Source organism: Tilletiaria anomala (assembly GCF_000711695.1).
Source record: "Tilletiaria anomala UBC 951 chromosome Unknown K437scaffold_99, whole genome shotgun sequence".
Classification (NCBI taxonomy): Eukaryota; Fungi; Basidiomycota; class Exobasidiomycetes; order Georgefischeriales; family Tilletiariaceae; genus Tilletiaria; species Tilletiaria anomala.
The window spans coordinates 1-26,381 of NW_013546923.1; the positions used below are offsets into that span (position 1 = coordinate 1).

General features: G+C 57.1%; 10 protein-coding genes across 10 annotated transcripts; 6 read left to right on the forward strand and 4 right to left on the reverse strand.

Annotated features, from left to right (window-relative positions):
* On the forward strand, positions 1 to 2,361 carry K437DRAFT_194881 (uncharacterized protein). Its single transcript, XM_013385707.1, has one exon. The coding sequence runs from the start codon at positions 66 to 68 to the stop codon at positions 2,118 to 2,120; it is 2,055 nt and encodes a 684-aa protein (XP_013241161.1). The 5' UTR covers positions 1 to 65; the 3' UTR covers positions 2,121 to 2,361.
* Positions 2,362 to 5,329: 2,968 nt separating this feature from the next.
* On the reverse strand, positions 5,330 to 7,181 carry K437DRAFT_289403 (amidohydrolase 3; the record flags this gene model as incomplete). The annotated part of the gene is made up of 3 exons (XM_013385708.1): positions 5,330 to 6,015; positions 6,086 to 6,523; positions 6,611 to 7,181. 3 exons carry the CDS (start codon positions 7,179 to 7,181, stop codon positions 5,384 to 5,386), a joined length of 1,641 nt encoding a protein of 546 aa, XP_013241162.1. The 3' UTR covers positions 5,330 to 5,383.
* Positions 7,182 to 8,375: 1,194 nt separating this feature from the next.
* K437DRAFT_270158 (P-loop containing nucleoside triphosphate hydrolase protein) lies at positions 8,376 to 9,649 on the forward strand (the record flags this gene model as incomplete). Its single annotated transcript, XM_013385709.1, has 2 exons — positions 8,376 to 9,528; positions 9,627 to 9,649. The coding sequence occupies 2 exons, from the start codon at positions 8,376 to 8,378 to the stop codon at positions 9,647 to 9,649; spliced, it is 1,176 nt and encodes a 391-aa protein (XP_013241163.1).
* Positions 9,650 to 9,861: 212 nt separating this feature from the next.
* On the reverse strand, positions 9,862 to 11,941 carry K437DRAFT_275888 (uncharacterized protein; the record flags this gene model as incomplete). The annotated part of the gene is made up of 4 exons (XM_013385710.1): positions 9,862 to 10,457; positions 10,552 to 10,690; positions 10,769 to 11,100; positions 11,224 to 11,941. The coding sequence occupies 4 exons, from the start codon at positions 11,939 to 11,941 to the stop codon at positions 9,862 to 9,864; spliced, it is 1,785 nt and encodes a 594-aa protein (XP_013241164.1).
* Positions 11,942 to 12,561: 620 nt separating this feature from the next.
* K437DRAFT_264444 (DUF1692-domain-containing protein) lies at positions 12,562 to 14,355 on the forward strand (the record flags this gene model as incomplete). The annotated part of the gene is made up of 8 exons (XM_013385711.1): positions 12,562 to 12,609; positions 12,732 to 12,758; positions 12,833 to 13,031; positions 13,113 to 13,221; positions 13,293 to 13,314; positions 13,381 to 13,552; positions 13,582 to 13,725; positions 13,814 to 14,355. The coding sequence occupies 8 exons, from the start codon at positions 12,562 to 12,564 to the stop codon at positions 14,353 to 14,355; spliced, it is 1,263 nt and encodes a 420-aa protein (XP_013241165.1).
* Positions 14,356 to 14,707: 352 nt separating this feature from the next.
* Positions 14,708 to 16,723, forward strand: K437DRAFT_239233 (putative LPD1-dihydrolipoamide dehydrogenase precursor). Its single transcript, XM_013385712.1, has 5 exons — positions 14,708 to 14,893; positions 14,977 to 15,083; positions 15,159 to 15,201; positions 15,268 to 16,562; positions 16,644 to 16,723. The coding sequence occupies exons 1-5, from the start codon at positions 14,846 to 14,848 to the stop codon at positions 16,669 to 16,671; spliced, it is 1,521 nt and encodes a 506-aa protein (XP_013241166.1). The 5' UTR covers positions 14,708 to 14,845; the 3' UTR covers positions 16,672 to 16,723.
* Positions 16,724 to 16,956: 233 nt separating this feature from the next.
* K437DRAFT_258881 (anti-silence-domain-containing protein) lies at positions 16,957 to 18,095 on the reverse strand. The gene is made up of 3 exons (XM_013385713.1): positions 17,844 to 18,095; positions 17,615 to 17,758; positions 16,957 to 17,508 (listed from the first exon to the last, which is right to left on the reverse strand). Exons 1-3 carry the CDS (start codon positions 17,899 to 17,901, stop codon positions 17,054 to 17,056), a joined length of 657 nt encoding a protein of 218 aa, XP_013241167.1. The 5' UTR covers positions 17,902 to 18,095; the 3' UTR covers positions 16,957 to 17,053.
* Positions 18,096 to 18,327: 232 nt separating this feature from the next.
* On the forward strand, positions 18,328 to 19,506 carry K437DRAFT_258882 (uncharacterized protein). Its single transcript, XM_013385714.1, has 4 exons — positions 18,328 to 18,560; positions 18,721 to 18,892; positions 18,975 to 19,073; positions 19,141 to 19,506. Exons 1-4 carry the CDS (start codon positions 18,444 to 18,446, stop codon positions 19,473 to 19,475), a joined length of 723 nt encoding a protein of 240 aa, XP_013241168.1. The 5' UTR covers positions 18,328 to 18,443; the 3' UTR covers positions 19,476 to 19,506.
* Positions 19,507 to 19,557: 51 nt separating this feature from the next.
* On the reverse strand, positions 19,558 to 24,483 carry K437DRAFT_275893 (uncharacterized protein). The gene is made up of 4 exons (XM_013385715.1): positions 24,055 to 24,483; positions 20,973 to 23,973; positions 20,476 to 20,898; positions 19,558 to 20,402 (listed from the first exon to the last, which is right to left on the reverse strand). Exons 1-4 carry the CDS (start codon positions 24,228 to 24,230, stop codon positions 19,674 to 19,676), a joined length of 4,329 nt encoding a protein of 1,442 aa, XP_013241169.1. The 5' UTR covers positions 24,231 to 24,483; the 3' UTR covers positions 19,558 to 19,673.
* An 843-nt stretch (positions 24,484 to 25,326) lies between these two features.
* K437DRAFT_275894 (uncharacterized protein) lies at positions 25,327 to 26,274 on the forward strand (the record flags this gene model as incomplete). The annotated part of the gene is made up of 3 exons (XM_013385716.1): positions 25,327 to 25,443; positions 25,566 to 25,779; positions 25,861 to 26,274. The coding sequence occupies 3 exons, from the start codon at positions 25,327 to 25,329 to the stop codon at positions 26,058 to 26,060; spliced, it is 531 nt and encodes a 176-aa protein (XP_013241170.1). The 3' UTR covers positions 26,061 to 26,274.
* Positions 26,275 to 26,381: the final 107 nt, after the last annotated feature.

Genomic DNA, 26,381 nt, shown 5'->3' on the forward strand with positions numbered 1-26,381 from the left:
CCCAGCCAGCCAACCAGCCAGCCGGCCCGGGCTATCTAGCTTGAAAAGAAAAAAAAATCCGGCTCATGGACCCCGCCACGGCTCCGCCTCCTGCTGCTGGCAGCAGCCCAGGCCCAGGCTGCCCCTGTTCACCTCGCTCGCCCACCGTCCCGCTGCGGTCGAGCTCGAGCAGGTCCTCCCTCCATCGCGCCTTGATCACTGCACCATCATCGTCCTCACCGACGAGGCCAGCAGCAGCAACAGCAACAGCAACAAGAACAGTAGCAGAGCCACCCTTGTCCGATGCTATCTCAGCATCTCCTCCTTTCGCCGCACAGCCGCCACCGACGCGCTGCCTGTCGCCCGACACGGACACAGACACACACTGCAACAGCCGGCCTGCGTCCGGCGCCACGACCGAGACGAGCATCGAGGAGGTACAAGAAGAAGGAGAAGGGAAAGGAGCAGCAGCAGCGGCAGCGTGCTTCCACAAGGACTACGTCGTGCCAGTGCACCAAGTACCCCTGCCTTCCATCCCCTCACCTGCCATCTCCGCTGCGCAAGCGTTGCCCAGGCGCTTCAAGCGCCAGAGCTCAAGCTCTATGCCCGCTCCCGCCCTTCCGCCGCACGCTCCAAGCACTGCTGCTGCTGATGCCCCGTTCCCAACAGCCTCAGCGGCAACGGCAGCAACACCAACGCCACCAACCTCAGCGAGCGCCGCGGGGCACGAGAAGCGCGCACGCAAGCGCAGCCAGCGCAACTCGCTCGTCGGCTTGCTCTCCCCGTCCCTCGCTAGCTCCCTCTTTGCCGGCCTCGACGCCGGCGGGGGCGCCACCAGCCGCATCGCCAGCAGGACCAGCATCACCACCATCAGCGCCAGCAAAGAATGGCGCGAGAGGAGGCAGGAGAAGCAGAGGGCTAGAGTGATGAGCGCCGGCTCGGGCTCAGGCTCAGGCCCGGCTGCCACCTGCCCCTCAACAGGTGATGCAGCAGTAGCATCAGGATCATCGTCACCACAGACAGGAGCAGTGGCGCTCCCGCTTGCTTCTGGCCCAGATGATTCCGAAATGCCACAGACACACCACTACTACCAGCGCTCCTCGTCGACGCACACCGTGCTGCCGCCTCCGTCTGCAACGCTGACGCGCAGGCAGATGCTCGGAGCGAGTAGCAGGCGCATCTCGCTTCCGACCGTCCCGAGCATGCTGCACCGCTCCTCCCTTGGCTCCACCATAGCTGCAGCCACAGCGGGCGGCGGCGCCGCGGCAGCAGCCGAAGCAGAAGAAGAGGAAGGAGAACCAGATGAAGAGCGCGACAGCGAAAACCCAGAAATCGCCGCGGAGCCCGCGCCAGTGCGCCGGCGCGCCGCGCCGGCCATTCCTTTCGGCGCAGCTGCGGCGAACCGCACGAGCATGGCGTCCATCGCTTCATTCGAGAGCCTCCCCGAGGGACATGCCGTCGGCAGCTTTGCAGAGCGTAGCACCGTGCTCGTCAGCGGTGGCTTGGCCAGTGGTGGTAGCGCCAGCGGCATCACCAAGCGCAGGAGCGTCAGCCGCGAGCCCTCAGCCGAATCATGGCTCTCGCTGAGCGCTGGAGGTCGCGCCCGCGGCTGTGGCTTCGCGTCTGCGTCCGTGCTCGCGTCCGGGTCAGCCATCACCGACTCTCCGCCTTCGTCGCCCGCTTCGCCCAGCATGCCAGACCATGAGGCGCCGCCGCCGCCGGCAGCAGCCGCAGCTGCATCCAGAGCTTCACATCGCTCGTCATCATCTTCCTCATCCTACTCCTTCGCGTTCGGGCAGGCGCCCAGCCCGTTGTTCACACCTGGCAAGGCGCGCGCGGCGCTCTCGCAGTCTGTAGCACGTCCATTGTCCAGCTCGACAGCAGCGGTCGCGGCAGCGCGCATGCAGCGCCGCGCGCTGCACCGCAGCTCGACGGAGCCGGCCGGCGGAGTGGGCGTAGGTGTGGTAGACCTGATGGCGCTCCTGCAAAAGCGTAAGAATACTGCTGCCGAACTGCTCGACACGGAGCGCAGGTACGTCGCGGGGCTCAAGATGATTCACGAGGTGAGTCCCGCTGTTCTCGGCGCGCATATAGCTTGCGAAGCCGCGTGTGTGAGTTTGTGTTTTGTGACTGGCGACTGACACCAGACGCCTTTTGCCCCGCATACCGCGGCGCATAGGCATACTATCAACCACTCCATGCGGCGTCCTACGGCGGCGCGGGCCGGCAGGCTTCCGGCGGCGGCGCTTCGGGCAGCTCCACTGTTTCACCAGCAGCTGCAGTTGCAGCAGTTGCAGGCACAGGCGCAGCATCCTCCTTGGCATCTCTGGCAAAGGGCGTCGTCGGAGTCGGCCCTGCCAAGCTGCATGCGCCCTCGCTATCGCGCGCCGCGCTCAACGAAATCTTCAGCAACTTCAGCCATATCCTGCACCTCAACACCGAACTACTCGCCCTGCTCGAACAGCGACTGTGCAAGGTCGGCCAGCATGCGCCGCCGCCGCCACCGCAGCAGCAGCAGCCGGGCGAAGATGACGAGGAAGCGCAAGAGCATGAGCAGATCCCGTGGGACCCCGTTGACGACGACATCGGCGATATACTGGTCTCCATCGCGCCGTACTTTAAAATGTACTCGCTATACGTCAAGAACTTCAGCGCGGCGCTCGCGCGCATCGAAGCGGAGCGCAAGGGCAACGACGCCTTTGCCAAATTTCTCAAGCAAGCCGAGGCGTTCTGCGCGCAGCAGCAGCAGCGCAGGAGCACCGTCGCAGGAGCGGGCGCGGCGACCAAGGGCATCGCCGCCGCGGGCGTCGGTCTCGGTTTCCAAGCGCATTTGCTCAGCATCGTGCAGAGGATCCCAAGGTACAAACTGCTGGTCGACGGTTTGATTAAGACCACCCCGCTGTTGCATAAGGATTATCACCCGCTCATCACGGCCAATGCCATCATCGAACAGGGTGGGTGTATGCTAGGCGGGTGCACGAGCGTCGCGTGATGTTCTTTCTTGCTGAACCGTTTGGGCATTCCGCAGTCGCATCGAGCATCAATGAAAGTATCCGGCAGCACGAGGCGTCGCTCGTCATGCTCTCTATCCAGCGCTCTCTGCAGGGTCTGCAACATCCGCTCATCAAGCCTGGGCGCAATCTCCTGCTGCGCGGTACGCTGTGGAAGTCGACCCGGCGCAACGTGCAGCCGCGCGAGTTTTTCCTCTTCACCGATTGCATTGTCTACGCCAGCCCGCTGCTCGAGGGCGCCGGCAGCACGCTCTGGCAACAGACCGTTGCGCGCTACATTGGTTCTTCGTCCGCCCAGAGCGGCAGCGGCGTCCCAGATGAGTTTGGCGTTGTCTGGACGCGTAACATCAGCAGCGGGGCGGGCGTGGCCGCAGGTGCGAGCGTGCCTCAACAGACGCATCTGCACACGCGAACGAGCTCATTCAATGCTCTTGAAAGCGGCGCCTCCTCCGGTGCGCTTGTCTCACTTTTCGAAGGCCAGCAGCTGCTCTTCAGAGGCAAGTTCGACCTCCAGGACTGCACTGTTGTCAGCGTCGAAGGCTTGGATGGCCCTATCATGAGCCCTGATCTTGGCAGCTCGTTCAGCGGCAACGCCAGCGCATTGTCGTCTGCCACACCGACGGCAGCAGGCGCTGGCGCCGTTGCTTCTCGACATGCAGTCGAGATCCGCACGCCAGGCAAGAGCTTCGCCGTCTACGCGCCGAGCGCTGGCGCTAAGCTCGACTGGCTCAACGCCATTCGCACGGCCCGCGCTGACTACATGACCGCCAAGCGCACGCTGCTCCGCGACGAGATGATGGACGAGAGCATTGAGGCTCGGCGTGAGCGAAGGCGGAGCGCTAACCCGGCAGACACGTCGCGCATGAGCTTCCCTCGTCCCACTTCTATGGCCAAGGATCGACTGTCCAAGGAGATTGGAGAGGAAAGCGAGGCAGAGCTCGCGCAGATCAAGACCGAGGAGGCCGAGGCGCGCGTAGCAAAGCACACTTCCAGGCCCTCTTCCCTACCAACTGCGGCGTCTCAGAGCTCGTTCGAATCGATCGCTGGTCTCCTCGCCAAGACCAGTGTCACTCCTGGCCCGTTCGACCTCTTCGAGGGCAACAGGCGCTCGTTCCAGGGCTTGCCGCCGCCTACACCCTCTACCTGGCTTGACCTCAAAGTCCTGGAAGAGTACAATGCGCCCGTGTGGGTGCCGGACAACCAAGCTGATCGTTGCATCCGCTGCAGCGAGCCGTTCAGTATCTGGCGCCGCAAGCATCACTGCCGCCTGTGTGGTCAGATCGTCTGCTGGTCCTGCAGCACGCGCAACTTCTTGATTGCCACGTACGATGAGGCGGAAGCGTTCAAAATCGCACGAGCCTGCGACGCCTGCTACGACTCGGTCTTTCCCCCGGAAGACAGCCCGGTGCACAGTCCGCGCCACTCGCCATGCGTCACACTCGCACGCCCAAGAGCTGCCTCGCAAGGAGACATTGACGAGCCAAAGCCGCGACCCGCTCTGCAGCCGCACAGCGAGAGCGCTCGCAACAGCTACGCCACATCGCTCACGGATGACTCACCAGCGGAACCAACCACGCCCTTCGAGGCGCATCTGGCCGGTGAAGCAGACTCTAGGTTTGGCGAAATCTCGCAAGTAGCAAATATCTGGGCAGAACGCGCCAAGGCTATTGGCACCGCTGTGAATGTCTCCGAGGACGTGTCCCCTGGTTCATCACCGGCGCGCCGACCACAGCGCCTTCCCCTCCAGCGTACTTTCCGCACAGAAACGGGAGAAGAAGATCCCCAAGCGTCGCGACCCTATGCACCGACATCGAAAGCCTCCGGAGCCGGCACTCATCTCTTTGGTGGCTCCAAAATACAAATGATGCTCAAACCGCAGATGGTGCAGGCCGCGACATCCGGCACTGGCACCCTGCGCCTCTTGACACCACGACTCACGACCCCGGAACACGAGACCCCGCCAATGAATGCTCGGTCATCCATGGATGGACTTACCCAAACTGCAAAGCCGTGGAGCAACTATTTCGACCACCCTCTTGATGCAGGCGACCACTCCACCGCCGACGCTTCGCGCATGGACGCGCCACGAGCACGTGCAGTCGACCGCCACAAAAAGCGCATGAGCGCCGCAGCGCGCCTTTCCACTGTCTACGACCTTGCCAAGCTTGCTGGCGGCGACACGCACAATCAGCACCGTGCATCGCTTGCTTCACCGCTTATGCCTCATATCACCGATGAACCGAAATGATCGATACCACCTCGCGCGACCGCGTGACTGCCTTCGTTCTTATAATCCGTCCCCTTCGCATACAGCATTACATGTACCTTTTGCAAGCAGTCTCCTTTCCTCCTGCATGTGTAGTTTACTGCAAGTTCACCCATGCCAGTTTGGCTTAATGTGCAGGCGTGCGCTTCCAGGCTGTAGCAGCGTCTATAATAGTCGCCAGGGTTTTGGCGTTGCGTACCTGCACAGTGGGTATTGTGGGATCCATGATGTCCGTGTCAAGGATGACGAAGTCGGCGCGCTTGCCCGGTGTGAGAGTCCCGGCGCTTTGTTCCTCGAATTGCGCATACGCCGCATCAATCGTGAAGCCTCGGAGCGCCTGGCCGCGCGAGAGCGTCTCATTCTCGTGCCACCCTTCGTTTGCTCCGGCGGGTGAGGACCCGTCAGGCCAAGCCCTTGTGATTGCGCTGTAAAAGCCGTGCAAGACGTCCGGCAGCTCGACGGGAAAGTCTGAGCCAAGCGCGATCCGTGCTCCGTGGCCCAACAAGCTGCGCCAAGGATATGCGCCGCGTGCTCGCTCGCTTCCTTTGCCGAGGCGAGACTCAACATAGCCCATATCTGAGGTACAATGAACGGGTTGCTGGGAGGCAATGACACCGAGCTTGCTGAAGCGCGAGATGTCTGATTGACGCAAAAGCTGCGCATGTTCGATGCGCGGACGATGGTCTGTACCATTCATGTCAGAGAGGATTGATTCATAGGCATCGAGAACGAGCGTGTTCGCGCGATCACCAATGCAGTCTGCACAAGGAGCAAGGTAGTATCAGTAAGGGTATTTGCTTGTTGCCATATCCGAGCTTGTCTGACGCACGGACACCGACTTGAAACCCTCGCTGCATCCAGTTCTGAATCGTTGGTTTTATCTCTGCCTCTTTCATCAACAGCAAGCCCTTTTCACCCGGTCGGTCAGAGTACTCCTCCCACATCGCCGATCCCCAGCTGCCCAATGCTCCGTCGGCGAAAAGCTTGATCGTCCGTGCAGTCAGCCTTCCGCCGTGGGAAGGAATGTGCGGTGCGATCGTTTCGCATACATGCTTTCCCCCCTTGGCTGGCGGTCTTGAGCAGTCGTAGAAAGCGTAGAAACGGAGGCCAAGATCACGCGCGGCATCTTTCTCTCGAAAGAATGCGACGCTTGCAGGGTCGACGGCTGCATCTCCCGCGTTGGTTATTCCGACACTGAGAAGGCGCTCAGTGGCCAGAGAGAGGTATTGGGCACGGTGGGTATCCGTCCACGCTGGCATAGCTGAGTCTGTGTATCACCGCGAGGAAAGTGTCCGCGAAGGTGATGGAGTCAAGGTGAGGTTTCATGCCCACGGGCTCGCCAACGGATACTCACAGACAATTTCCATGGCCTTGTCTACGAAAATACCAGTTGGGTGACCATTTTCATCCCTCACGATCAAGCCGCCGTCGACTTTACCTCCATGTTCTTCCGCAGCAGGCAATTTCCCTTGGGCGTGCAGCTGGTCGAGTACGGCGGGACTGACCCACAGGGCATGCACGTCCACGCGCCTAAGAACGACCTTGAGGTATTTAAGCACCGGTGAATTTGAAAAATCCGATGCAGTGGGAAATATGGCTGGAGACCAACGCGTCTGGTCCCAACCCAGCCCCTCAATCCACCCAGATGCTACGCCTGCTTCCGAAGACACCGATAAGGTCTCAACGTAGGTTTCTAGCCTTTTCATGATACAGTCTTTCGATTCGCAGCCGACCAGGTTCGCGACGGATAGCGACCATCCGAGTTCGAGGACATGGCCGTGGGCGTCATGAAATCCTGGGTAAATTGCCTGACCCGGCGCAAGGACCCGTAAGTTGCACGGTGAGCCTGCGTTCGAGCAAGCGTTGTAGACTTCGGCATTCCGAAGAAGAGATGTGACGGTGGCATTTTGATGCGACAGAGCCATACAATCTACCGGTCCACCTTCGGTAAAAATTGCGTGGCTGGCATTACCATTGCGACCGAGATCGGCCTCCCATCGACGCCTCTGACTGTTTTCGATATTTATATCTGCCGTGTAGATTCTCGGCTTTGAACTTTCATCCGCAGAAGGCAAAACCAAATGTTTTATGGCTCGGTCGAAAGGATTGTAATTTGAGCTATACGTCGAGAGCTGCGAGAGTAACCTTGCAAGCAATGGTTGAGGTGAGAAGAAAAGAGGATTTGGTCCCTGTGAATAGACGTAATCGTCGTATGATGCCGAGCAAATGATTATATCTCTTGCATCGCTAATTTCGTCCAGCGCAGATAGGAAGCCATCAATACGGTCGTACTGTGTTAAATTCCGATGGAAACGGGAATGCGGGTGGAATGCGTATCCCCAGACGTTGAGCGAAGCGGAGGCAGCGAACAGAAGGAAAATGCTCCCGAGCATGCGGGCCACAATTGGCGTCAGATTCGATCGAGATACATGGTGCTGTGCACCCCTCCGCTTTCCATTGCCCTTGTCGCCGTTCATGTTCGACGAACCTGACTTGGACCGTGAAGAACTTGAAGCCGCATTGCTACGGTGACGTAGAGGTGAGTCCCCAGTCATCGCTCATCGCCCTCCAAAGAGCAATAATTCATCGGTCCCTGCTCCTCGATTCGCCGCGGTGATCCTGGCACCAGCTGACGAGCTAGCGGTTAATTAACAATCAACCCGGGGAGTTCACGGCGATGAACGACGTGAACGTGCATGGATGCGCGAATGAAATGACTCGCATGCATGCCATGCGGCGGAACCAGGACGGAACTCCAAGAAATACCGGGGATTGGAAAGAAAATATTTTCAATTCTGTGCTATATTCCCCGTTTCTGTCGTCGGAGCTCTACGCATGAATTGAACTGGCGACTTGCACGGCAGAATTTAGACAAAGTGACACAAATTCCTTGGATTTTTTCCCTGCACGTAACCATGTCGCCGGGGAGTTTGGGACGTTGAATGCTATCTCCGAATCAGACTCAGCAGACTCGAATTGCTGTCTCGACCGCTCTCTCATCATCACATCGCCACTACCTTCACCCATGCGAATGACGTTGCTGCTCCATTTGTCAACTCGCAAACGAAAAACGCAACACTGGAGAGGCTCGGCACAGTGTCGATTCACAAAATCCCATCATGCTTGCTGTCCAATCCCAGCCAACTGCCCCGCCACTGGATGCCGCCACCAGCAGCGACTTGCCAAGCGCGCTTCCCTCCACTGTTCTCTCAAGCGAGTCCATCGCCCGGGCCCTACCCGATGCGGTGCCGGAGAATGCTCCCGCACATTGTCCAGGCACAGACAGTGACCAAGCCGGTCTAGCATCAGCATGCCAGGGCTGTCCCAATCAGAATGTTTGTGCTTCTACGCCAAAAGGACCGGATCCTGATATCCCCAGGATCAGGTCTCGCATGAAGGGCGTGAAGAACAAAATCTTGATTATGAGCGGCAAAGGCGGTGTAGGAAAGAGCACATTCACCGCACAGCTTGGCTGGACACTCTCCGCCGAATGCAAGAAGCGCGCCCCTTGGCAGGAGAAGGGAAAAGGGCGCGAGGTTGAGACTGAGCATGAGGCCGAGCTGTGTCAGACGGGCATTATGGACATTGACATTTGCGGACCGTCCATTCCGACGATCCTTGGCCTCACATCTGCAAATGTTCACTCCAGTGCATCAGGCTGGTCGCCGGTGTACGTCAGCGATAGCCTCTGCGCCATGTCCATCGGCTTCCTCTTGCCGAGCGCCAGCTCGGCAGTCATCTGGCGAGGGCCAAAGAAGAACGGCATTATCAAACAATTTCTCATGGATGTCGACTGGACAGGCGATCAAGGTGCGGATGATGAGGAAGCGGATGCGAAAGGCAGCGAGAAGTACTCGCTCGATTACATGCTCATCGATACACCACCTGGTACATCCGACGAGCACCTTTCCATCGTCTCCTTCCTCTCACAAGCCTCCACAATCAATGGTGCAGTCCTCCTGACAACACCACAGGAAATTTCTCTCCAGGACGTGCGCAAGGAGATCTCATTCTGCCGCAAGATGTCCATACCAATCCTGGGAATCGTAGAGAACATGGCCGGCTTCGTCTGCCCGGCCTGCCATGGCCGCAGCGACATTTTCTACCCGAGCACGGGCGGAGCAGAAGCGTTGTGCAAGGAGCTCGGGCTCCGTTTTCTTGGTAGCGTGCCACTAGACCCGCGAATAGGAAAATGCTGCGATATGGGCACGAGCTTTGTCGAAAGTTTTCCGGATAGTCCTGCGAGTGTCGCCTATAGAAACATCATCGATAGTGAGTCAAGCGCGCGAGCGGCTCTCGCCGCCGACCAACCAGACGACACAAGTTGCTGACTCCCGAGCTCCCTCGTCCACCTTCCTTTCTTTCCACAGAAATCCAAGAGCTAGTTCCATAGGCTAGTGCCACAGTCACAATACTCTCGCCGCATTCCCATGGGCTTACATATCGCCGAGCGACGCTAGAGAGTAGTACACAATGGTATCACCGAATGCTCCCCAGTAACACATCAGTATGAACATGGGTATAATCATACAGTCATCAAAGTCATACTTTCGTCAAAAGGTCCTCGCAGTGGTTGATCCCAATGTTCAACTTTCATCATCCTTTTCATTTTCCAGAACTAGTAGCTGCGCCAAAGCCCATGGCATTCTGCCAGACGCTCTTGGAAGGCAGCACAGCGGCACTCCAATATCCTGTGCCATCTGGTAGCGCGCGCGGCAACGCGAGCGTCCACCGCTTGCGGCCGCCAAGGGTATTGCCCTTGGCTTTCTTGCTTGCAAAAAACACATGCGAGGACGAGTGGAGGAGCGCGCCGTTCTTTGCTGTCACTGTCGTGACCGTCGCTGATTTGTCTGCGCCTGCATCAGGCAGAGGGATGCTTGTCGCCACGCCTGCGTTGGCTTTTGCATCTCCGAGTGCGAAGCTAAAGTCGATACCAGCACCCGTTTCGGATCCTGCAGAACTGTTCCCGGCACCACCAACGACCCAATCAGCACTGAAAGTCCAGGCGTCGCCCGTGGGCGGGAAATAATGAGTGTTCGTTTTGGCTTTGCTGCCCAGTATAGGTGCATGGTTGGCTACCTGCCACTGGATTATGGTACTTGCGCATTTCTCCTGCGACTCTAGAGCGTAGCGAATGCGTAAAGCCAGCACGCCGAGGCGCGACGCAAGAATCGTGGGGTATGGAATTTGGGAGAGCGGGACTGTCGAATTTCCGCCGCGGCAGCACCGTGCGAAGAGGCAGAAAGCGGCATCAGCAAGTTCTTCCGAAAGGATCTACCATGGCGTGCGACTCACCGGTCGGTAATGCAGAATTACCAGCCAAGTAAGGACTTGGTACGTACGCATTCCCCTTCGGACCTTTCAGCTTTCGAAGATTCGCTGGCACGAGTACCGACAGCAATGTCGAGTCCCGATCTTTCCCCTTGTTTGCCAACTTTTTCAATTATTAAGAAGAGATGCTTCAGTGTCAAGCCAGAGGTTTCGGGGAATCATGCGAAGAAGCAAGATGTACCTGTAGCATCCAAGCAAGCAGAACATGCTCTTTCTCCACTCTGCCCTCCTCGCCGTCCACATTGTGCCCCTCTGCCTTCAAGTCGGCCTTCGCCTGCCCCATGAGCGATTCTACGATCGAGGTCGGCACGAATACATCACGTGCCTCGAATGAACTTAATGGAAATCTGATGCTATTATTCCAGGTCTCCCGGATGCTGTAGTATAGACGAGCGAAGAACGGATAGGTGAACCAGCCGTACGGTGTCGGTAAGATGGAACGCTGCGTTAGTGTGAGAGTAAGCGCCTCATTCACAATGTCTTCGAGGGCAAAAGCACTGTATGCGCTTGTATCTACAGAACAGTTTGTATTAGGTTTTAACGGAAGTGCAGGAGGAAGGCGGGGTGGCTGTGGGGTTGTTGTGCTGGCGTTGGAGTGTTGTAGAGACGTCCACGCGCTGACTACTTGGCAAGCACCATCTGGATCGAGGAATATTGTAGGTGCAGTGAGCACTGCAAGCAGACCATCGTTGAAGAGTGTGACATGTACGCTGACAAGGCTGTGCTTCTTTGAGACCGTGTCCGACGCGGACGACTTGATAAGCAAATCGTTGCTGACGTCGTTCGGAGCGTTTGGAGCGTACTTGTGCAGTTCTGACTGAGTGAGAGAGGGGAGAGTGCTGATGGACGAGGCGGATAGCTCGCCTGATAGACGGCCAGGAAAGATCGTGCTGATCAGAGTTCCAGGCGGAGCGGAGGAGATGGTAAAGCTCGGCGATGGTGCCGCGGTGGTGGGCGACGTGCCAGCAGTATCCCGGGCCTCTATGATTGTCGGCGCTCTCTTCGCTGCTGCCAGTCTCTTCAGCTGTCTCCCTGAGGGAATCTTCAGGATCCAAGCATCGCTTCCGAGCTTGTCCGCGCCCCCACCGCCGACGGGGGAGGGAGTCGAATAGGCACAAACAATACTTGCCGCGAGAACCGGCCAAGCGTCTACCAGTCTGTACCAACTCGTTTGAAGCTTTTGCAGATCGAAGCTGTTGCCAGAGACGAGGTAGCTGTGGAATCCGATGCTTTCGCGCGCAGCGGCTGGGACGGAGAGCGTGTACGGGGATAGAGGAACGTACGAGAAGCAGTCACCATCGCCGGCGTCTGGACCAGCTTTGGGCGGCGGCGTTGCAGGGGCAGGGGCGGTCATGGCAGGCGAATGTTTCAGCCCCGATGGTTGGCAGTGGGCCACCTTGCATTCGCAGTCGGAACTTCTCAATTTTGGGCGAATGAGCATAACCCTCTGGAACGTATACATCCAGCTTCGAGTGCCAAACACCAGAGACGTTGACTTTCATGAGTGGACGCACATGGCGACAGCTATAAGGGCATTCCGGCGTGTTGCCGCCAATGCCGAGAGGCGGGAGACGAGAACTGCAGCGCAGTCACCGATGGGTGGAGCAGCGACAATAACCCCACAAATAGTGCGTTGTACGATCTAAGACTTTCCAACCCTACTCTTCTTTGGGCATCGTCGGGCAGCGGCGCACTCGCTAGCATCCGTTCCCTCGACCTGCTCTTCAGTACTTGAGACCTCGACTGTTTGACAAGGTGGAGATTCGCGTATCCTCATATCCTTCCTCTGGGCAGTCCAATATCTGTTACTCGTCGCGGCATCGCATCCGCGTTCTAGCGCGCAGCGTCTTCCTGGACTGCCCCGACCTTGTGACCGCAGCGGGATCTCTGCACAAGGCCGGATCAAGTAAAGGGTCTGCCACGCGAACCATCCAGGCCTGCATCGCATTGCACACGACGTGCAGGGTGAACAAGATGTCCGAAAAGTCAGCTCTGCTCGACCAGCTCGACAATCTGCCAAAGGTGCGTCTCATAGGATTATTGCGTATATTGAAGGGGTGCTGTGTGGTCGAACTGTCTCGATGCCTTGCGTACGATCTTGGGACTGACACGGGTCGTGGGATGTCTCGCTTCACTACCCGCAGATCCGGCACTTCGATGCTTTCCCAAAGGTCAGTCAATGCTATTCCATCGCCCTGCGACTTCGATTGCTTGTTTCTGAAATATCGAACACATATTTCTTCAGACGCAGCCACTCTACCACCAACGCTCGTCACGAGGCGGCGTCTGGACAGTAGTAGTATCAGCGGTGATCTTTCTTCTCTTTTGCTCCGAACTATCAAACTACCTCTACAAAGAGCATGCCTATGAATTCTTTGTAGATTCAAAAGTCGGCGATGATATGCAGATCAACGTCGACATGACTGTTGCCATGCAGTGCCATTGTGAGTGGCTCGAAGTTGCTGCATATTGCCTTTGAAACAATCAGGCGAACATACGCTCAACACTGCATGGATACATTGCAGATCTCACTATCGACGTTCGCGATGCAGTCGGAGACCGGTTGCATGTATCTGAGCAAGAGTTCAAGAAGGATGGCACGACTTTCGAGATTGGCCATGCGGGGCGATTAGAGTGAGTCCTTTGTGCTCTCACACAAACGATTCTCATTCCTCATGAGACCTACGACACGCTCTCTCCTGTAGCTCTCTGCCAATGAAGGACTTGGTACGTCAATCAGCCTCACGTGCAATCTCCTCGGCCGGTGGCCTCTTCTTCTACAACCCTGCCAAGCGGCGGTTGAAAGAGTACGGCTCCAAACGATTCGCCAAGACTTCACACCTGGTCAAAGACGGACCCGCGTGTCGCATCTATGGATCCATGCTCGTCAAGAAGGTCACGGGCAACTTGCACATAACCACGCTCGGCCATGGGTACTGGAGCTTGGAACATACCAATCACGCGCGTGAGTGCGATTGGATTGGATTTGTTCAGGCGGCTGTCTTGCTTACAATCCTGTTGCCCCAACTGCAATCCCAGTCATGAATCTGTCGCATGTCGTGCACGAATTCAGTTTTGGTCCATATTTCCCTAATCTTGCACAACCGCTCGAGTCAAGCGTAGAGACAACGGCAGAGCGTGAGTCGTGCTAGCCTCGAGGCTTTTCTCGAACAACATACCACGCGCCATGCTAATTTTACACCTCACTCTTCTGCCCGCACGCCAGACTTTGCTGTGTTCCAATACTTCGTCTCCGTCGTCCCGACGATCTACATCGATCATCGAGGGCGCTCACTCCAGACGAACCAGTACTCGGTCACTGACTATGCGCGCGTCGTCGAACACAACCGAGGCGTACCTGGCATCTTTATTAAGTACGACATTGAGCCGATGACGATGATCGTCCGCGAGCGCGCATCGTCCCTGCTGAACTTTCTCGTGCGTCTCGCGAGCACCGTCGGCGGAGTATGGGTGTGCTCGGGCTTTGCGTACCGTGTCACGAATCGCGTGGGGACCGTCGTGAAGAAGGTGCGCGACGGCGCGGACCGGGAAGTGGATCCGTACGAATACGCAGGGGGCTATGGCAACGCGAGTGCGACGCGCTATGCACCGTCCGGCTCGGGCATACCCAACATGTTCAGGACGGCGAGCGGGAAGATTATCAATGCTGCTAGCAGTGTCGGCACCGGCATCAGTGGTGGTAGGGTGCACCGCAAGACGGAGTCGATGCAACAGAAGATCATGAGCGAGGAAGGCAGGGCGTGGTAGCAGATCTGTACTTGCATTTCTCGCCATGTATCCTTTCCTGGCGTCGCTTTTAGGCATGCCCTGTGTAGTTTCACACATCTGCTACGTTTGTCGGACTGTGCGCCTCGTCACATCGGTATGTTGTGCAATAAATGCCGCTGGAAACGTCATTGACTCGCCCATTCTGAACGGAGGTCTAGCTGGAAAGCCAACCCCTCTTAAAACCGTCCGCGCCTTTCCGAGAGGTGTTGCGTGGCGCCGCGGGCGGACCCACGAACCAGGCCAAATTCCGGTGAATAGTGATGTATATATACCGGAGAACGTTGCGTTGGGGCGCACCGCGAAAAATTCAGAGAGTCCAACATCACTTTCAATTGACTCCATCGAGAACTCTCTCAAGCCAGCATCCTCACCATCCGTACAACATTCTGCCCGCCAGGTATCGAACATCCTCACGTTCGGTGTCAGACAAAGAACGTGCTCGACCTTGTGTATACGCTGCTTGGACACAATGTTTTCAGGTCTGGTCGCACGCCGGGCTGGCGCAACGCCACTCAAGGTAAGTCGGCTCTGGCTCGCTTCCGCTTGAAGAGCGTTCTAGAGGGGTACTGACCCTGCGCGCGCACTCTGCAACGACGATAGACTTTCCAGCCTTCAACGCTACCACATGTGCTTCGCAGCTCGGCAGTCCGTGGTCTCGCCACTGCGGCTGAGCCATACGATGTCGTTGTCATCGGTGGTGGCCCTGGGTGAATATTTCAATTCTTCTTTTGTGACCCTTCTTTCGCCCTCAAGCTGATGGTTTCCATCCCATCTTCTCGTAGTGGATACGTTGCTGCCATCAAGGCTGCTCAGCTCGGTCTCAAGGTAAGCTGGATAGGCAGTCCAAGTGGAGTCCACGCACTAACGAGTGCTGCCTTTGCTTTCGCTCAGACTGCATGTGTAGAGAAGCGCGGTTCGCTCGGAGGGACATGTTTGAACGTCGGCTGTATCCCATCGAAAGCCATGTTGAACAACTCGCATCTTTACCACCAAGCTGCACACGACTTCAAGGGTCGAGGCATTGAAGTAGGCAGCCTCAGCCTTAACCTCGCAACCATGCTCAAAGCTAAGGACAGCTCGGTCAGCCAGCTGACCAAGGGTATTGAGGGTCTCTTCAAGAAGAACAAGGTCGACTACGTGAAGGGTGCTGGCAGCTTCGCCTCGCCCACTTCCGTGAGTGTTAAGCTCAACGAGGGTGGCGAGACGCAGCTGGAGGCCAAGAACATCATCATTGCTACCGGATCGGAGGTTACTCCGTTCCCCGGCATCGAGATCGACGAGGAGCAGATTGTCTCTTCCACCGGTGCGCTATCGCTGCAGAAGGTCCCGGAGAAGATGATTGTCATCGGTGGCGGTGTCATTGGCCTAGAGATGGGAAGTGTATGGAGTCGCCTCGGTTCAAAGGTGACCGTCGTCGAGTTCCTCGGTGCGATCGGCGGTGCAGGCATGGATGGCGAGATTGGCAAGAGCTTCCAAAGGACACTTGAGAAGCAAGGGCTCAAGTTCAAGCTCGGCACTAAGGTTGTCGGCGCAGAGAAGAAGGACGGAAAGGTTGTGTTGAACGTGGAGGGTGCCAAGGACGGCAAAAAGGACTCGCTCGACGCCGACGTCGTGCTCGTCGCCATTGGCCGGCGGCCCGTCACCTCTGGTCTCAACCTTGAAGCGATCGGAGTCGAAGTCGACAATCGCGGCCGCATCATCGTCGATGATCAGTACAACACGACGTGCAAGGGCATTAAATGCATCGGCGATGCCACGTTTGGACCCATGCTAGCGCACAAGGCTGAGGAGGAAGGTATCGCCGCTGTCGAGATCATCGTCAAAGGACACGGACATGTGAACTACCAGGCTATCCCTTCTGTTGTGTACACGCACCCGGAGGTCGCGTGGGTTGGCAAGAACGAGGAGGAGCTGAAGGCTGACGGTGTCGAGTACAAGGTCGGCAAGTTCCCCTTCATGGCCAACTCGCGCGCAAAGACGAACCAAGACTCGGAGGGTGTCGTCAAGTTCTTAGTCGAAAAGTCGACAGACAGGGTGCTAGGTGTGCACATCATCGGACCTAACGCCGGCGAGATGATCGCTAGTGCCACACTTGCCATCGAGTACCAGGCTTCAGCGGAGGACATTGCACGAACATGCCATGCGCATCCGACCCTTTCAGAGGCGTTCAAGGAGGCGGCTATGGCGTGAGTACCAACTCCGTTTTCGATCCTTTCTCTCACTACCTTCCTTTGCTTTCAACGACTGACGCCATCTTCTTCCTTCAGATCCTACGACAAGGCAATTCACTTCTAAAAGGGTTCTTTAATTGTACTATCGCCCCCTCCCAGTAGAAGCTGCACCCTTGATGTTGTGTTGCGTAGTGAACTCTCGTTGCTTTGTTTCATCCGTCGCCTCGCCTTGTCTCGCTTCGAAGCATGTGGAGCAACAGCAGCTCATGCATCACCGCGTCGAGGGGGTGAGAACACAGACACCTCAGGTGTGAATAGAAACTGAGCATGAGTAAGCGTGGCCTCGCATGCGGATAATGTTGCTTGGCATGATACGCTTCGCCACAGTGATTGAATATCGTTCTGAAATGTCTATTACTCCTCATCACTTGGAACGGGCAGCTGGTCCGCCTTCGGTACTTGGTCACGTTGGACCTGGTCTATCTGAATCTACAGTACATGTCGGATTATGAAACGCTAACTGGTGCGAAAGCAGTTGTGGGAGGCGGCTTGTTGTCTTGGGCTTTGAAGTCCGCTTCTGTCGGTGCAGGCCAGCTGATGTCGCCTTCACCTTCGCCTGCGTCGCCCTCTTTCGCTGAAGCTGAGCCATATGCCCCTGCTGCTGACGCTGACGCGTCTGCGTCTCCTGTCGCAGTGTCCGCATCCCACTTAATGTTGAACCGTGTCACTCTGGGCTTGCTGACCAGTACCTCCCGCTTGATTTTAGCCAAGTCTACCTCCTCTGGTGGATTTTCCCGCATCTCTTCGCTCTCGTATGCATTGTTCACGTAGTATCCGACGCGTATGAATTCGCTGTCCTTGTAACACCCGGTCAGGAGGATGACAGTGACGCCGAGCAGATCTGATGCGGGAATCTTGTCTGGAGAAGGCGCGGCTGCTTCGAATTCGAATGAATTGACACCTGTGACGTGCAAGACGGTCAATACTGTCAGCCAGAGCAGTACTTGCATTCGAAAGCGAATAATATGCCACGGATGGGCCTACACAACCCCTCTGTCTGTCCTCACCTACTGGCACTGGCCCCACCATGCAATTATCCAAATCCTGATCGTAATCCTTGCTCTGGGCACTTCCGACGTAGATGAGCTTCCACTCGAGATCGTCCTCCAAAGGTGAGATGCACTCGAATGTGACCTTGAATAGGTATGGATCTACAGATCGAGTCCGGCGGCGGGTCCACGGAAGGGTCAGCAAGCATGAAGAGGGCCTATCAAATTTCCAGACCGAGGCACTCACCAGAAAACGCAGCATTCGGGTTCAGGATCTCAATATTCTGCAGGTGGACGATGGACATTTTGAATGAGTCGTTGAAGGGTGGCGGCTTCTGATTGATGTCTCGTCTGTATCTCTACGAAAATGTCCTTGACAGCCAGCTTGATGGATGTGTAGTACAGCAAGAAGGGTATGTCTATTTGCGGCTTTGCGGGCGTGCCAGGTTGATGCGAAAGTTGGTTGTGGTGAGGGCTCGCGTGTCGCCCCAGGTCACGTCTCGACATACGCCACAGGGAAGAGAGACGCGACGCGCGCACATGTTGAATTTACACATGATGGTGCACCCACTGGTGGGCCCGAAAGCATGTAAACCCCGGCAGCAGCCGTTCCCAGCCGAACTCGATCAGACTCGCAGCGACGTCAAAGTCTCGCCAACACAGTGACATTGAATCAGACTCGACTTGCCGCTTGGCGAAGATGGTCATCAGCGTCGAACCTTCGCACACAGATATGCTCTGCCTGGGCTGGCAAGAGTCGAAATCTCCCTGAATAGTGAGCCCCTCAATAGTGTCAGCTAGCAAGATGGCGGCAGCGGCATCCGGCGCAGCGTCTTCTTCTAGGGCCATGTTGCTTCGCAGGCTCGCAGGGTCAGGTGCGGTGATGGCTGGGACTGCAGTGGCCGTCGCGACCGGCTCGCTTGCATCTCCCATATTTGCAGAGGAGCGAACAAGGCGAGAAAAGGTGAGCGTTTGCCTCCCGCAAATTGGAAAACGGGGCTACGCGGCATTCGCAAGCAAAGGCTACTGCCGGAGCCTCATGCTTCCTTTGCGCTATTCGTTTCGATGGTCCTGGTGTTCGTGTCATAGCTGACCTTGCCTTACACCCTCTTCCCGGATTTAAGCTCTCCATCTATGACGATCCAGCACCGCCAGTGACCGTTGTCGAATACCACACTGAGCTCGAACGGCAAGTCGGCTCTGTGCGCAAAGCCATTTCCAATGTCACATATGACACGCAGCAGAGCCTCCGAGGTGTGGTGAACAAGTGGATCAAGACCGAGCAGTCCGTTGAAGGTGAGGATCGCAGGATTACTATTTCGGAGGCCGGTGTGTGCTGAACCTGCCTGTCTTCTTTCTGCCCGCTGCGTCCGCGTAGCGAAAATCAGGGAGCTGGTCGCGAAGGATGAGCCCATCACCCCCGGCATCCTTTATGTCGGTGTTGCGACCCTTGCAGGTTCAGTCTTTGGACGGTATCGTGAGTGAAATGGTCTACAATCCCAATGTCGTGTCGATCCAGCTTTAACCGATTCTGCTTCGAAAAGGAACGCTGCCCATTCGACTGTTCGCCCCACCTGCTTTCTTCTTCGTGTCTCTCAACTTCTTCCTGCCCAAACTCTCGCACAACCTGTCGCAATACTACGTATCGATTGAGAAGGCGCACGTACCGGCGCTGACGGAGCAGCGGGAGCACCTCGTCAAATGCTATCGTGACGCTCTCAAGAGCTCCGAGTCCGGGTTGGAGAGCATCAAGCACAAGACCGAAAGCGGTCTCCAGAGCGGTCTGCAGCAGGTCGAAAAGTCGACGGGGCTCCGTATCGGCAATGCACTCGGTAATGCACAGCAGGCGGCCGCAGAGGCAAAAGAGAAGCTTGTATGATCAAACATGCGCACGCATTGAAGTTGCCGCCCGTGTTTGTGTTCTCGCGCAGAGAAGCAGAATGAGGCGCAGGTGTGATATTGCGGCAGCTTTACATAGAATTAGTTGTTACACGTACAACAGATGCGATCCATGCTCTCCCGATGGCAGAGCAGGCAGATTATACACTCTCCAAAGAGCAAGTTTGCATGCGGAACATTATACCACGAGCTCGGTCGCGTCGCCTTCCAAGGTCTCAAATAAGTCCGTCCACGCCTGGTCCCAGTCAAGGCCCGTGGAAATGAACGAGCCGAGATCGTGAGATTGGCTGCTGCTACCGGCGCTCATGAAACCCGCAAAGTCTGCGTTCGAGACACTGCCTCCGAATCCATCCGCAAACCCGTTGCTGGTATCCAGATGCATCAGCGAGTTCTGCGGAGTCATGTCGGACAGCCTGGAAAGGTGCGCATCTAACAGCTCGACCATGCCATCCCCGTCCGAGGCAGACGGTAGCAGTGCAGCTGAAGACGGCAGCACGGAATCTGTAGCTGCTCCGCCGTCGGAACTTGCAGCTTTACTAGATGGGATGCCGTACTCGGAGTTGCGCCTACTGAGCGAGAGTCCGACTGCGCCCGCTGCCGTAGGTTGTGACGAAGCCCTCTGCACAGTCGCGGCAAGGAGTCGCTCGAGATTCGCGCTGGCTCCATGCAGCACGGACCCCTCCGTCACCTGGCCTTCGTCCTTGAGCCTGTCTATGATAAAGATGAGGTTCTCTTGCATCTGGCGCGTTTCACTATCACTCGCTGGCGCTTTGTCGTCTGTTATACCGGCGCCGGCGAAGAGCTCACCGCCTCCGCTCAGACTGTTAGCAGGATAGAGTGCGCGTGGACGATACCACAAGTCCGTGATCATGGTCAAGCAGGCTTGGAAGAGATAGTACTTTTGGATCTGCAGGGTTGGGAAGAACGTCCTAGTCAGCAAAGCGCCTTCATGACAAGGCGTGACAAACTCCTCGACTCACTCGATCTCTTGATGACAGCCAACCGCGCTGACTTATCGTCCTTGCCTCTTCCACGAGGGCGTTGGCGCTCTCCAAAGATCTGCGAACCGACGGACCGTACTCGCCCGGATTGCGGTAACCGAGCGACATGAATGTGCAATGCAACTTGAGCGTACGATGGTAGACGGAGGATCGGATGAGCGACGCCTGTCGCCTCAGCCTCTTGATGTCGTCCGACTCGGCAACTTGCGGCTGGCCAAAGGTCAGATCAGCATCCTTTTCCGTCCAGCTGCGCCGCGTGAGAATAGCAGAGAGTTCATCGTCAAGCGCGAGCACGGCGGAATAGTCGACAGATGTTCCGAGCATTTTGTGCGTCTTCGTCAGATCCAGCCATCTGCGCGCGATCTCTGCGGTCTCCAACAGAGCCAACCATGCATCATGGGGCTAAGAATGATTAGAAATGATTCAGTCGGATGCTCGAGAGGGTTTGGCACTGCGCACGCTCCGTTGGCACTCACGGAAGGGAAACCGACCCTGATGAATTCGGGTCGGGCTGGGGCCATCGGCGGACGTGAAGTATAACTGTGCGGATCGATATTGTAGCTGCCATTGAGCCCGCAATGGTTCCAATCCGCCATCAATATACCACTCCAGACGGCTCTTCCAATCTCCAGATTCGCGGAAGACATCTCAATCTCCGGATCGATCCACCAGTGCTGTAGCGTCCGCTTCGCAGGGTCAATTTGTAGATCCGGGCTCGGGCCGGGCGAGATTGAAGAGTCTGCCGAGCCGAGGCGGTCGAGCCCGAGCCGGCGCGCAGCCCTCGTAGAGCTGTCGAGCAGGCGCAGCAAGTCCTTATGCCGGAACCGGTGTGCGAGCGCAATGACAGCAACAAGCGTAGCCTGCACACCTTCTAAGCTAGGATTTGCAGCGAGCTCTGCTGCGTCAATGCAGCCGATAGCAGCCTCTTGCCAGTCGTGCAGCATCTGTGACACTTGGTCTGAGCTCCGAATGATGTTGTGACTGATCAGATAGCTCGAAGGAAGCAGCTCGGCAATGGAGCCGAGCGCAAAAAGGACATATGCGAGGAACGTCAGGCGTGGATGCGGTAGGCCTGCTCCAGGTCCGGTCCCGACGACAGGGTTGACGACTGCAGCGGCGCTCTGCTGTTGCTGAGGGTGTTGCTCGTTCTTAGTCTTCGTGGGCGCCAATATGGGTGTGCCGGCGATGCTGCTGACCGAGCCAGGTTTACTACCTGTCTTGGTTTCCAGGCTGTCATAAAGCAGCTCGAGTTCCTTCATGACGAAATCCGGACGGACGAACGGGATGACAACGCCTAGTTCCTCCAGATAGCACTGCATCAGATGCACAGTCTCGTGCTTTCCCGGCAACAGCGCCAGTGCGCGTGATTTAGCACTCGCCTCGAGCATGCTGTCGCGGAAAATCAACTCGGCGCTGATGGCAGCGAGGGAAGAGTTGTTGATGGTACGGCTACCGCTACCGCTGCCACTACCGCCCAGGTGGCGCGGGGATGAACCAAGCGGCGGGGCTGGTGACATTGTGGTTCTGCCCATCCCACCGAGACCGCGACCACTCGGCTCCACCTTGACGTTGCTGGCGTGATCCAACGGAGATCCGTGCCTTCCCAATCCAGCAGAAGGGGAAGGAGACGCTTCAGATGCACCGGCCCCTACCTTACTCGCTGTGTCGACAACGGGGCAGGGGCCCGCTGCTGTCCCTATTGTCCCACCTGTTTCGATCGCAGCCCCGCTGTCGCCAAATACAACCCTGCCATTAGCGGCATTTTCCTTAGCTTCAACAGCGCTGCCAAGTGCAGCTTGCCTAGTCAGCTCGGCTTTGACTGCGCTGCCAACACTGCTGTTGCTGGCGCTGCGTTCCTGCTCTGCAGCAACGCCTGTCGTCGAGCCTGGTGCTTGCGCTCCTGCTGGACTACCCACAGCAGCTCCTGAGCCCGCACCAGCGCTGCACCCACCAGCAAGCATGCTGAGCGTCTCTGCGCTCTCGTAGAGCCGCTGCAGGCCGAGCGCAGCATTTGTGGTATCGGTGCTGGACAGCGTGTCCATCAGGTCATCCGTCTCCTCCGGATGCGTGCGCGATGAGGGTGTGTGGCTATGGCCTTTGCGCTGCATGCTCGTGGGTGCCGAAACAGCAGAAGCAGACGTGGACGATGTGGAAGAAGCAGAAGCTGTTATTGATCCTTGCGCTAACCCTGATCCGGGCCTTGATGCAGAGCGTGCCGATCTTCCAGGGGACAGTGCGCGCTTGAGGGCAGCGGTTCTGGAAACCTCGTGCGCCTGGGCGAACTCCAGCGCAGGTATGAGCGTGACGTCTTCTGGCGCGGTCCGCCTCAGCGAGGACATGGTAGCGCCGAGTGCTCTGGGAGCTCCCACAGCAGCGGGTAAAGAAGGCCCACCTTGGGTGGCTGTGCCGGCGAGCAAGGGTGATGCGTGCCCTGAAGAGGGACAAGATAGCGCGCCAGCAGGAGCAACCCCATTGCGACTCGATGACATGGCGGCGACGAGCGCAGCGATGCTGTGGGCGCTGTTAGATTTGGCAATATGCTGCGCCTGCGCCTGCGCATGCGCGGCGAACGCATTGCTGCACGCTTGCGCTGCGATCTGCGCGTGTTGCGCCGCGGAGAGCGACGGGAATGCTGCTGCTGCGATGGCCGCTGCTGTTGTTGCAGCGGACGCAGAAACGGCTTGAGTAGAGGCGGATGTGGTTGCTGCGGCAGTGGGTACGACGCCTAGGCCTGCCCCGCCTGCTGCGTTGCTTCCTCCTATTGGTATCCCTCCCGCACCCGCTGCTACTGCCGCTTGCGCAGCGACGGCGGCGGCTGAGCGCAGCGCCTCGAGATTCGGCACACCGCCCACGCTGCTGAGGATAGGCACGCCTGCAGCCGGCAGGGGACCCGATAGTGCAGGGCCCCCATTGCCACCGGCAGCGCAAGAAAAATGTGGCATGGATGTATTCGGCGTCAAGGAAGGGGTCCGTGACTCTCCGGGGAGTGGACTGCCCACGTGGCTATTCTGGGAAGAGAATGAGGAGCGAGGCTGACCCGGTGTGCTGTAGAAGTCTCCTGCACCAGTTCCAGCGCCAACGCCGGAGCTTTCGACGCGCTTGCGCGGCGGTGCGAAAGCGGAGAGCAAGTCTCCATCCCCTTCCTCCTCCTCGTCATCTTCGTCGCTAGCATCTTCGTCGCTACTCTGCTCATCATCGCTCCCTTCTGACCGGCCGCCAATCTTTTGCTGTAAATGCTGATGCTGTTGCCACCCAGACACGTCTCCCTGCCCTGAAGATTCGCCCGCGGCAGCCGCCTTGGCCGCTGCGGCTGCCTGTCGCTTCTTTGCGCGCTTGGAGGACGCGGCGGCCATCCGTGCCAGCCTGGCATCGCGCTGTTCGGGTGACTCGAAATCGCGCTCGTCGCCAAATTTGCATCGGCCTGGTGGGAGCTTGCGCTTGATGCATGCCGAGCAGCCGGGTACTTTGCGGTCGCATCTGCGAGGGCGTCAAGTGGAAAATTCCGCTCGTCAGCGCTTGTATTACCACAAACGAAGTGATCCAAATCAAGAGACGCACTTTAGTTTCCTCTGCCTGCATTCTGTGCAAGAAATAGCCTGCCTCTGCTTCCTCGGCCGCTTGGCCCCGGCTACCATCTTGACTTGAGCCTGGTTGCCGTTTTGCTCAACAGCCGGCGAGGCCGATGAGGAAGCGGGGCTGGAGGCCGAGCCTGATGCGGAAGATGAAGCAAACATTGTGCTATCCGCGACCTAGCTCGTCAGCCGTGGTCACTGTGCTCTTGCGTAGGATACGACGAGAATAGAATCGAATCGCGTCGCAGACGCGACGCCCTCCCCGTGGGCGCGCCCCCCGGCAGCGAGCGTCCCCTTGGATAGTGTTCCGGCGCTCGAGCAGCCCGCAGTAAAATATGTACGCTAATTGACCCGGCGCGGGGCGATGAGCCGTGGATGTGTTGTCACCATTACCGTGTGCACGTGGCCATTTAGCACGAGTGAATATCTTGCAAGTTGGAATGACAATTGAATGGAAATCAAAATGAGGATGACTCTTTTGCGCCGCATAGAATTCTTTCTTTTCTGCTTGGGCCGTAAAAGAAAGAGCGTTTGCACCGAATTACACACCAGCCTGCGTCTTTTGACGACAGCTGGGCTTCAATCTCCGCATTCATAGCATCAATCAATTCAATGGAGGGAGTGGGGGTAGCCCGCCTCGATGAAGGGACCTGCAGTCAGCCTCTCTCCCCTCTTTCCGCAAGGAGCCAACGCGATTACTGAGCGTTAGTTGTCTGTGCACCTTTGTCGTGCTTCGAATGGTAAGCACGAGATTGCGTAAGGACGACCAAAGACGCTCGACCGACTCGTAGGTGATGGCAAACTTGTCGCGACAGCGTGTAGAGTAATTGAGCTGACAGCCAAGGGAATGGCCACTCACGTGCCAAGCACAATGGATCACCGTACGCGTTCTTTCCAATCTGGGAAGTAAGACGAAGGAAAGAATGCCGCGAAGGCGTACAGCGCCTGTGACATCGGCCAGCTTAATGACGGAGTGAATCAATAAACGTTGCAGACTGCAGTACACTGACGTGCTTGTGAACCAAGTGTTGCCATGTAGATTTTGTACGGATGCCATGGTGACGCGACCCGGTCAGACCTGCTGGGCGCCGCTACTGAGACTGACGAGACGCGACAACATGTGTTTGTATTATTGAAACTATGCCAAAGCTTGTAAACGACAAGCTGGGCTCGTCGATGCCAGTATCGTTGCATCTAACTTTGACCTTCAACGTGGAGCGCCCACATCCGTCAGAAGATAGGGCCATAGCTACGGACGATGGTCGTTCTCGAGATGAGCAACCTCCCAAAGAAAGTCGTCGAGACGAGCAACCTCGAGAAGAAAGTCACGATGACGATTTCATCAGTCCAACAGCAACAGCAAACCGCATCCTTTGTACCGCCGGTCCTGCCTTGGACCAATCCGCACGACAGCTATGCAAGCCGCAAGTAGGAGTTTTTCCCCTTGGCGAGCCGCGAGACTGATGCGATTTCTCGTATGAAGGTCAAGAATCACAGCCTTCATTCAATGACCATCAGGAAGAGGCGCGACAGCATATTGGCCGCGCTGAATGCGTCAATGCAGACCGAATTAAGAAGCCACGCAAGCCAACGATCCTCAGCTTTCTCTTCCAGAATCAGGTTCAAGACCGGAAGGCTGCTGTTGCTGCTGCTTCAAGTACGCCAGCCGAAGCGGCGGAGCTCACGGCATTGAGCATTGCTGATTTGCCTAGTGCGTACACTCCATGTCGAGAATTCACAAGGAGGCTGGAACTGGATGGTGTACCGATGGAGACCTTGTGCTACCACACAGATGGCAAGAAGCGTGCAGCTGCTATTATTTGGGCAACAGCAACCTACATTCGCGCCATGTCCACGGAGGAGCAGGCCGCGCTTGCTGCGGAGAATGACGCTGCACATGCGTCATCTCGCGGTGGTGCCTCTCAGGGGAAAGAGCTCACTGGTGCCAAAGCTGTAAAGCAAGCTTTCGAGCGCACGGCAGCTGTAGTGTAGGATCTGAAGGCTTTGATGTTATGATGGTGTTTTACATCATCCAGCGCTGAAAGAGTGAAGTGGACTTCTCGGGGGGGAGGGGGGTTGACAATCATTTACCAAAAAAACTGGCTGCGAATGTCCAGAGCAATTGATAGAGCCCTTTGCAATATTCAGATAGACAGACCAGTCGCGTAGGTTCCTTAGATCCTGATGCTGATTAACTTGACGTTTGCGACGACACTGAGTTTGGAAGTGTAGACTGAACGTATATATTGATGGACTTGTTGATGTTGTGGAGACTCCTCGCTGGCAACTGCGCCTCGAAGACTCTGAAGGCAC

What these genes read in the sequence shown, in the direction of transcription:
- K437DRAFT_194881 (XM_013385707.1), top strand. Translation starts at nt 66, where the DNA reads ATGGACCCCGCCACGGCTCCGCCTCCTGCTGCTGGCAGCAGCCCAGGC.
- K437DRAFT_239233 (XM_013385712.1), top strand. Translation starts at nt 14,846, where the DNA reads ATGTTTTCAGGTCTGGTCGCACGCCGGGCTGGCGCAACGCCACTCAAG. An exon ending in CTGGCGCAACGCCACTCAAG is followed by an intron (nt 14,894 to 14,976) that starts GTAAGTCGGCTC and finishes CAACGACGATAG; the next exon opens with ACTTTCCAGCCTTCAACGCT. An exon ending in GTCATCGGTGGTGGCCCTGG is followed by an intron (nt 15,084 to 15,158) that starts GTGAATATTTCA and finishes ATCTTCTCGTAG; the next exon opens with TGGATACGTTGCTGCCATCA.
- K437DRAFT_258881 (XM_013385713.1), bottom strand. Translation starts at nt 17,901, where the DNA reads ATGTCCATCGTCCACCTGCAGAATATTGAGATCCTGAACCCGAATGCT. An exon ending in CCCGAATGCTGCGTTTTCTG is followed by an intron (nt 17,759 to 17,843) that starts GTGAGTGCCTCG and finishes CTCGATCTGTAG; the next exon opens with ATCCATACCTATTCAAGGTC. An exon ending in GGTGGGGCCAGTGCCAGTAG is followed by an intron (nt 17,509 to 17,614) that starts GTGAGGACAGAC and finishes TGCACGTCACAG; the next exon opens with GTGTCAATTCATTCGAATTC.
- K437DRAFT_258882 (XM_013385714.1), top strand. Translation starts at nt 18,444, where the DNA reads ATGTTGCTTCGCAGGCTCGCAGGGTCAGGTGCGGTGATGGCTGGGACT. An exon ending in AGCGAACAAGGCGAGAAAAG is followed by an intron (nt 18,561 to 18,720) that starts GTGAGCGTTTGC and finishes CCCGGATTTAAG; the next exon opens with CTCTCCATCTATGACGATCC. An exon ending in GACCGAGCAGTCCGTTGAAG is followed by an intron (nt 18,893 to 18,974) that starts GTGAGGATCGCA and finishes GCGTCCGCGTAG; the next exon opens with CGAAAATCAGGGAGCTGGTC.
- K437DRAFT_275893 (XM_013385715.1), bottom strand. Translation starts at nt 24,230, where the DNA reads ATGTTTGCTTCATCTTCCGCATCAGGCTCGGCCTCCAGCCCCGCTTCC. An exon ending in TCAGGGTCGGTTTCCCTTCC is followed by an intron (nt 20,899 to 20,972) that starts GTGAGTGCCAAC and finishes AATCATTCTTAG; the next exon opens with CCCCATGATGCATGGTTGGC. An exon ending in GGCTGTCATCAAGAGATCGA is followed by an intron (nt 20,403 to 20,475) that starts GTGAGTCGAGGA and finishes CCAACCCTGCAG; the next exon opens with ATCCAAAAGTACTATCTCTT.